The sequence below is a fragment of the Myotis davidii genome, unplaced genomic scaffold (assembly GCF_000327345.1).
Source record: "Myotis davidii unplaced genomic scaffold, ASM32734v1 scaffold480, whole genome shotgun sequence".
NCBI classification, from domain to species: domain Eukaryota; kingdom Metazoa; phylum Chordata; class Mammalia; order Chiroptera; family Vespertilionidae; genus Myotis; species Myotis davidii.
The window spans coordinates 501,366-510,902 of NW_006292360.1; the positions used below are offsets into that span (position 1 = coordinate 501,366).

Genomic DNA, 9,537 nt, shown 5'->3' on the forward strand with positions numbered 1-9,537 from the left:
CTTCCCTTTCTTAATAGTTCTGGGAATGGTGGGAACCCTCTCAAATTTCAAGTGCCCAGGGGTCAGCCAGGAGCCAGCCTTGCAGGAATAGTCTCTCAGACTCGCCGGCTCGGGCGGCGCCGGTGTGAACTCTCCTGAGCAGCACTGCTTCCCTTGGGTGTTCAGGAAGCCCCCTTTCTTGTCCTCAGGCAGCCAGCCAAACCTGAGCCGCTTTCTGCTCGAATCCTATACACCCAGTTAGTGGCCAGGGTCAGTTGGTCCTGCCTCTGTTTTCATTTAAGAGCTTTATAATTTAGCTCTGACATGGGGTCTGTGGTCCAGTTTGAGTTATTTTTTGTATATGGAGTGATGTAGGGTCCAGAGCCATTCCTTCACATGCAAATATCCAGTTATCCCAGCCCCGTTCCATGAAAAGACCGTTGCTCTGCTCATTGCATTGTTCTGGCACCTTTGTTCAAACAGTGGGCAATAAGGTCAGAGTTCTTCTGGAAGCATTTATTATTGACAGGGTCACTCAGTCCCCCTGTTTTCCATCTGGTACCCAGGACTCAACGGTGCCGATGTCTCCCAGGCCAGGTAGAGTTTCACTTGTCCAGAGAATAGCCTCTAGACGCCTGCCCGGCTGTGGCCCGGAGCGAGGAGCTGGGGAGGCCGTCCAGGAACTCCAGCGTGTCCTCAGTGCCTGTCACTCTCTCGGCCTGCTCTAGGCGCCCTCCACCCCCCTTCTCTTTCCAGGGGCACATGGTGCTGTCAGTCCCAATCCTCTGAAGATTCTGTGATGTAAGTGGGCCATTTATCCAATTTCCTGTTTCTAGCTGAGGATTGTCTCAGACCTGCTACGTCAGTTCCTTCTCATCCATTCTCTTTCAAGCTTCTGACAGTGTTGTCTCCACTCCTGCTATTCCTGTGTGTATTGTGGTTTCACATTATTTGATGTTAAAAATTCCTTTCTGTCATTTAGTGGAGTTTTGTTATTAATAAAATTAGGATCAACGAATCCTCCATTTTGAGCAGAATTAGGTGTGGCTTTCTTTTCATTTCTCCCGTGGGGAATTGTTGGATTTACTGATTCTGAGGACTGGCCTCTGTCAACAATTCTGGAAGATTCCCAGTCGTCTCTACAGATGTCCTTCCACATTCTTCTGTTTTCTTCTCCCGGAACTTGGTGAAGCACGCATGTCTTTCATTTTATTATCCTCATCTCTTCATCTCTTCTTCATGCTTTACTTTCTTGGTCTCTGCACTGTGTTCTAGAGAACTCCCCCCTTCCAGTGAATGCGCTGTGTCTGTCACTGTGCGTATTTGGCTGTGCAGCCATATAATGTGCTTTTAATGTTATGTGTGATGGAAAGGCAGGACACAGCCTGGGAGAGACTACCTGCAAATTCTATACCTGATAAAGGACTTGTTTCCAGAATATACAAAGACCCTCAAACTGAATAATAAGAAAACAATAGTTTTAAGATAAAAGGGCCAAAGATTTGAATTGATGCTTTACCAAAGGAAATATGAATGTCAGATAAGCACACGGGAAGGTGTTCAACATTTGTCTTTAGGAAAAGGCAAATCGGGAGCATCGTGAGGCCCACTGTTGTCTGTTGGAACGTCTGAATTAAAAGGCCGGATCGTCACAGGAGTGGGCGAGACTGTGGAACCCTCATGCGCTGCTCTTGGGAATGGTCTGGTCTGGAAAACAGCTGGGCAGTGTTTTCAAACTTGAACATAATGATTCCATTATACGACCCAGTAGTTCTGCTCCTAAGGATGTACTAAGAGCAAGGAGAGCACGTGTCCGCGCAGACTTGCACCTGCCCATGGCAGCTTGATCCGCGGTCGCCGGCGACTGGAGAAAGCCCTGATGTCTGTCCACACAGGGAAATGTTACTGAACAGTAAAAGGAATAAACCACAGACCCCCGCTACCATGTGGAGGAATCTCAGTCGTTTGCTGAAAGAAAGAAGCCAGACAATAATAGCACATGCTCCATAGTTATGCAAACTAATTTCTGATAACTGAATGTGGAAGGGGTGCCAGGAGGTGTGGGAGGAAGGGAGCACCAGGGTTTTTGGCGGGTAACAGGTTTGTTCATTTTCCTGATTGTGGTGGTTTCATGGTGTATATGTTTGTGAAAACGTCAGGTTGTACACTTTACTAGTAGATGTGTGCAGCTTTTATGTCAATTGTACCACAATAAAGTGATCTTTAAATTCATTAAAATTTTCAGTTCTAGAAGTTATAGTTTGCACTTTTCCACCTCTTTTTGGTTACTCCTTACTGATACTTTAAGTTTTCTTACATTTTTTAAGCAGAGTAAACATAGTTATTCTGTAACTAATAATCTTCATATTTGCATGTGTGACTGCTGCTGGCTTTGAGTCATGGTGCCTTGATCACGTGTGTTTTGCTTTTGGACAATGAACTGCTCATTTTCTTGGCACTTTACCTGTGAGCAGTTTTGAGTCCCGGATAAAGGTGGGATTTCCTAGAGGTTTGCATGTGCTCTGGTCAGTAACTGTGCACGCAGACAGGCTCACTGCGGTCCCCTCTGCAGGCCGAGCAGCTCGCGTGAGGGGTCTAGTGGTGACAGATGCTAGGGAGCTGCCCCTCCCCACTCATTCACTGTCACACTGAGGCTCTAGCACCCTGGGCCCTGAATGTCTGTGGGCATCTCCTATTGAACTCTCCACCCTGGCTGATCCTCGTTTCTCTTTCTTAAGGCTCTGAGGGGTGAGTCTTCAGGTGGGACAGGCCATCAGGGCCCAGGCCAGCGTGGTTTCCCTTCGTACTCAGAGCTTTTGCCGTCTCCTTATGCTTGACCATTTTTTTATCTAAAAAACAGCATTTTAATATGATTCAGACTAGCAATAAATCAATAAGTGTTTACCTTTTTAATAAGGACGCAGTAAATGGCTGTTGGGCCAGCCACTGTGGCTTAATTGTTGAGTGTCAACCTATGAACCAGGAGGTCACAGTTGGATTCCTGGTCAGGGCACATGCCTGGGTTGTGGGCTCAATCCCCAGTAGGGGGCGTGCAGGAGGCAGCTGATCAGTGATTTCTTTCATCCCTGATGTTTCTATCGCTCTCTCCCTCTTCCTTTCTCACTGAAAACAATAAAAATATATTTTAAAAAAATAAGTAAATAAATGGCTGTTGGTTAGGATCAATAATATGTGCCTCTGCTGGGCCCTGTAAGAAGTCTGGGAGGGCAGTGCCTCCTGTGAAGTGGAAAGGTGCCCACTTGCTACGAGTTGTGGTCCTGACTGCTGTACCTACACTGAGTTGCGAGCTCAGCTTTCTCATCTGTGAAGCAAGTGGTGTTCCTCACAGGGTTTCGTAAGCATCAAATCAACTGTGGTCACTGTACACTCAGGTATATGCAAGTGTCTGACAGACTGTGGCAAGTGCTCATGACATGTTGAATCTCTAGAATCCAGAATTTGTTAAAATGACGGAGTTCTCTCCCATCTCTGGAAGTGATGTCAGATCCTGAGTGTCAGAACAATTGTATGAGAGATTCCCTAACGGATCAGGAAAGCCTTAGGAAGCAGATGGCATTGTGACCGGATCTCCAGGATTGGTAGAGTTAGGGAGGGGGGAAGGGCGTTGTAGACTGAGGGAAGCAAAGGAAGTGCTGGCTCTGGGATGGAGAGGCGAGCCCTGAGCCCTGAGCTGTAGCCGGTTGAACTGGGGCAAGGCAGGCAGGCTCCAGTCAGAGGTGGTGCTGGCGCCCGGAGTAGAAGGAGGGAATTTAGGGGGAGGCCAGGTTGGAAGGAGAGGGAGGAGTCTGGTTTTACACATGCGGTGGTTGAGGCCCTGCACTCGGCAGAGCATCCACACAAGAATGTGAACTTGGCCACGAGAACTGGATCTAGAGTCCTTGCAGGGTGGGGAACCTTTTCCTGCCCAGGGCCATTGGATGTTTATAACATCATTCAAGGCCGTACAAAACGATCCACTTAAAACTTAGCCTGCTGTATGTGGTCAGACATTAACTAACTCACCCCTGATGCTGTGGCAGGACCTGACCAAATGATTTCATGGGCCTGCGGTCGCACAGTGATTGTTCTGAGGGACTTTATTACATGTTTCTAATCACTGAAATGTCGTACCACCAGTTTCAAATTATATTTAAAACATTACCTGGGGAGACAAAAATACATTTTATTAAAGCCACGTCGTCAACTGGCTTGTGATCTAAAGTTTTCAACCGTAATTATCAAGTGAGTTGTTTCTTAATATCTTTTAGAAATCTAGTTCTTATCACCTATTCTTTTAAACAGGCTTATTTTGTTAGCTTTATGACTCATGACTCATACACATAATTAGTACAAATGAGACATTAACCTGGGAAACAAGCCTCCTGTTCATATCTAACTTTTAGCAAAGGTGGGCTTAGCTTCTTTATTGAAAATCGAGTCACAGTACATTTGGGGCTGATAGCTTGATTATGGACATTTTATGCTTACTTTTTTCATTACTTATCAAAATACCATTTATATGGAATCTTCTCTTTGCCAAGAGGTTAACATTTTATTTAAAAAGAGGATATCCCTAACCGGTTTGGCTCAGTGGATAGAGCGTCGGCCTGCAGACTCAAGGGTCTCAGGTTTGATTCCGGTCAAAGGCATGTACCTTGGTTGCAGGCACATCCCCAGTGGGGAGTGTGCAGAAGGCAGCTGATCGATGTTTATTTCTCATCGATGTTTCTAACTCTCTATCCCTCTCCTTTCCTCTCTGTAAAAAATTAATAATTTTTTTAAAAAAGAGGATAATTAAACTTTGAACAAGTGTTGGCAAGATGTGGACAAGTGAGGACTGTCATGTTGTTCGTGGGAGTGAAATGACCTTCACCTTGGCAAACAGTCTGGCCAGTTCTGTGCGCCTGCCGCACAGCCTGCCTGCTCCTCTTCCTGGTGCGGACCCCCCAGAGTCACGCAGCTCTAGGAAGGAGTGCTGGCTGGTACGTGGGACAATGTAGGCAACTCTATGAGAAGCCAGACCCCCAGAGTACATTGAAGGGCCCTTTCCGTGGAATTCCAGAGCAAACGGGCTGGGCCGTCCTGCAGAGCAACAACCCCGGACCAGGGGTTAGGTTGAGGGTCAGTAGGACACCTTCTGGGATCGTGAAAATGTCCTGTCTCTCGGTGGGGTGGTGGCTACACTGTGAGTTTGAAAACGTGCTACCACATTGGAGTGTGATCCGGGCATAGGGGAAGGGGAAGGAAGTATTGAGTCACTTGCAAATCCATTCACCCAGTCATATTAAGCATTAATCTTTCAGCATTGATCATTGGTCATTGGTCAGTGGTCGGAGGCTGTGGCAGGCACTGGGCCAGGTGCTGAGGCTGCGCATGAGCGAGGACTGTGGGAGCCTGGTGGGCTGTCAGTAGCTGGAGCCGCTGGTGTAAGTGCTCGGTCAGATTAGTGCTTTGTATGTGAAAGTATTGCACGTTGGAGGAATGAAGTCCCTTCGTGTTTCCACAAGTAGATTTGTGGAAGTTTGGAGAAAGAAGGGGATGAGCCCTAGCTGGTTTGGCTCAGTAGATAGAGCGTCGGCCTGCGGACTAAAGGGTCCCAGGTTCGATTCTCGTCAAGGGCACGTGCGCAGGTTGTGGGCTCAATCCCCAGTAGGGTTTGCAGGAGGCAGCCGATCGATGATTCTCTCTCGTCATTGATGTTTCTATCTCTCTCTCCCTCTCGCTTCCTCTCTAAAATATATACATATATATACACCAGAGGCTCAGTACATGAAATTTGTGCACTGTGTGTGGGGGGGTGTCCCTCAACCTGGCCTGCACCCTCTCCAATCTGGGACCCCTTGGACATCCCTCTCACAATCTAGGACCGCTGGCTCCTAACCGCTTGCCTGCCTGCCAGCCTGATCTCCCCCTAACTGCTCCCCTGCTGGCCTGATTGCCCCAACTGCCCTCCCCTGATGGCCTGATCGCCCACAACTGCCCTCCCCTGCCGTGACGTCCGCGCACGCAGTGGTGGAGACACGGACCGGCTTTCTCTGCGCAGCGCATAACCACGGGACCCCCAGGCCTCACCGTGAGGAGCAGCCGCCGGGGCCCTGCCTCCGCTTTGCATGCGGCCATCTTGTGGCGATGTCGCGCGAGGGCGTACACCACCTAGGCTTTTATTATATAGGATATTTATTTATTTTTAAGGGGGATGATATGACCAGATAAGTGATTATGGGGGTGGAGGGGCTTGTGGTTGGGGGGAGTTGGTTAGACCTGGAGATGGGTGGCTGTATTTGCCATGGGTAATGGGTGCTGTCAGGGGGAGGCTGGGGAGCATCAGACTCTCCCTGGGACCCAGAGTTGGAGAATGTTGGCCTGAGGGGACCCTGCGCCCTGTGGGAAGGACATTGGGGCTAGCAGAGGGCCAGTGTGCATGGAAACCTGCGCTGTTGCTGGGAGAATTTTTCTGCTAATTTACTGGTCTTGGGCGTGGCTTGTCTGCTCTGTGACCAGACTCACACTCACCAGGTGACTCCCCTTGATGTGCCCAGGGAACGGGATTTGGTTTCTTCCTATCAGATGTGATGAAAAGAAATAAGCAAGGAATTAGGTCATAGGTTTGTTCGAATAAATTTGGTTGGTGTTGAGAATTTAAAATTGCCCATAGAGGGTTAGTTTTTATGAGGAGAATGCAGGTGATAGGCCCCTCACAGAAGGATCGGATTTGCGTCAAAGGTTTTTGTTTCCTTAGACTCTGAAAGGGCACCGCTTTTTGCTAATGTTTGCAATGAACAACTAAGGGAATATGTATTCAAATTTAAAATGCTGCAGGTTTGTTGAATTACTAGTTTGTGGTGCTTGTGTTTTTAACCTGCTTACAGCACAATTAAATTGCACAGGTGTGTCACTTTGCAATAACCCGTTGAGCTGTGCACTGTGATTTACAGCTTCCTGTATGTCAGATCCACTCCCAATAAAATCGTATTACATACATGACACACGATGGCTGCACTGCTTTATGACAACAGGTGCCCCTTAGCTTTGTGTGATAAACACGCAGACGACGCACATGCAGAGCTCTGGCTTGCTCACAGCTGTCGTAGCAGAATCCTGGGCAGCTCATTCTCTCTGTCTCTTTACGTTGTTCTCCTGAGCCATTGGTGGGGAAAGGGACCAAAGAGATAGTCTGTGACTTGTTGAATGGACATAGTTTTTAAGGAGTAAAAGTTCTGAAGGTTTAAAAAAATCACCTTTCGTTGTAAGTGGAACATGTCAGTAGATGGAAATTAGCAACCGTTCATTAGTGTTAAAACAGAAAGTTTGATGATTCTGCCAGGCGTTTTGGTAGCATAAACAAATTTCTTTTCAAATGGAAGTTTCTATGACTTGGCTGTTTACAATATCTGGTCCATATTGCTTGCCCAGGATCTTAGCTAAACAGAACAGGGTCCCAGCTATGACTGTCGAACAAATCCTGGTTCCATTGTCCCGGGGTCAGGAGTGTGCTTGAGCACTGTACGGTTTGGGGAGGCAAGTCAGAGGTGCAGGCTGGGAGCTCTGTAAAAACAAGAGGGCCCGCCAGTGTGGCTCGGTGCTTGGGCACTGGCCCATGAACCCGGAGGTCCCGCTCAGGGCACCGCCTGGGTTTCGGGCACATCCCCAGTAAGGGGCATGGGCATGCAGGAGGCAGCCAATCAATGATTCTCTCTCATCATTGATGTTTCTCTCTCTCCCTCTCCCTACCTCTCTGAAATCAATAAAAATATATATTTTTAAAAAGAATACAGGAGGGCCGAAACCAGTTTGGCTCAGTGGATAGAGCGTCGGCCTGCGGACTGAAGGGTCCCGGGTTCAATTCCTGTCAGGGGCATGTACCTTGGTTTCGGGCACATCCCCAGTATAGTGCAGGAGGCAGCTAATCAATGTTGGGGGAGGGGGCAGAGATTAACCAGAGAACTTATATGCATATATGCATAACCCATGGACAGAGACAATAGAGTGGTGAAGGCCTAGGGAGCAGGGGTTGGGGGGACAGGGTGGAAGGGGTCAATGCGGGGGAGGGGGCATCTGTAATACTTTCAACAATAAAGATAAATTTTAAAAAATATAAGCGGGCGGAAGGTAAGAGCACAATGGGCTCAGAAGTAGAAAGTGGAGGTCTGAGGCAGGACAGTGCGCACGCCTGGTTAGCAGCAGCAGGGTTGGAGGGACGCAGGCCTGCCCAGAATCGGCCCTGGGCATGTCCCTTTCCCTTCCCACCACACAGATCTAGCGCAGCAGGCTCACCAGCACGCAGGGCGCAGGGCGCAGGGCGTGCTGAGCGGGGAGGTGCTGTGCAGAGGCCCGGGACAAGGGCTCCGCATCCTGCTCTGCCTGTGGGCGCCACCTGCCCGGGCTGCTGGCCTCAGCTCCTGTGCTGGCGTTCTCATCCGTAGGATGGGGATATGCTAGTCCCCACCTGATGTGCTGGTGAGGCTTGAGCAGTCGTCGATGACAAGTATTCGGCTCAGGGCAGAGCGCCAGGCGAGCGTGTGAACATGCCCGCTCTAGCATTGTCTCCAGCAGAGATGGGCCCGCTCTCGGGTTCCGTCAGCTGCCCTCCTCTCCGTGTTACCGTCGGTGTTCATTCCCACAGGATTCTGTCTCTGATGGGTCGGTCCCTCCTGTGGGCACGGACACAGTGTCTCGAGCCCAGAGCTGTATGTGACGAAGCTCTCAGCGGAGGAGAGCTCTGCTGACTCTAGGAAGCCTGGTTACGCCCGGCTGTGCTTCTCACCCCAGGGAAGGGGGGCGTGCAGAGGGTCCCAGCTGTGCTCTCTCCTCTGCAGGCGGGGCACCCGCGTGTGGAGCTGACCCTCTCAGAGCTCCAGGACATGGCAGCCAGGCAGCAGCAGCAAATCGAAAACCAGCAGCAGATGTTGGTCGCCAAGGTGAGTGTACAGAAGCCGAGGCGGGAAACGGGCAAAAGCATGTTCTCCAAACTGGTCCTTTAGGTTGGGGTCCCTACGCTCCCAGGTAACTCCCGTCCGCAGGACCAGGCCACGGAAGTCTCAGCGCCCTGTTTCTCTGTCATCTCCTCCCTAAAAATAAACACATGCGTGGCTTCCAGACGTGGGAGGGTGTCAGGGCAGGAGCACTTGACCCTTGACCTGCACACACAGACACGCTGGAAACGATCAACCTTGCCCGTTGTGGATACAATTTAAGGGTGTTTTCTGTTGTCGTCTCCTTTTCCCGCCGGGTGTGCTCTCAGCTGTGTAGTTGGCCTTGGAGTTCTGGAGGAAGCCAGCGGTCCCTGACCCCCTGCTGGTCCCGGCCCCGAGACAGGACACTGGTCATCAGGGCTGCCCTGGCCTGGGCCACGCTCCGAGGCGCCGTTTGGCTGACTGTGGTGAGGGGCACAGCGAGCTCTATTTTGTTGCCGAGACTCTGAAACAGTAGGATTTAAAGTTTTTCCAAGCGACGGTTTAGTCATGGATTTCCAAGTGAAGACCAGACCTGCCACCGTGCCCTCTGAAAACGGCTCCCACTGTGACGAGCTGGACGCCCTGAGCTGCCGAGAGAGCCCAG

At 49.9% G+C, this 9,537-nt stretch overlaps 1 protein-coding gene across 1 annotated transcript in view; it reads left to right on the forward strand.

Annotated features, from left to right (window-relative positions):
- Positions 1 to 9,537, forward strand: part of PPP1R13B (protein phosphatase 1 regulatory subunit 13B) — a 41,408-nt gene that overhangs the window by 16,392 nt on the left and 15,479 nt on the right. Inside the window, exon 4 of the mRNA XM_006765887.2 lies at positions 8,796 to 8,897. Coding sequence (XP_006765950.2) covers positions 8,796 to 8,897 — 102 coding nt within the window. The remainder of the gene's footprint in view (positions 1 to 8,795; positions 8,898 to 9,537) is intronic.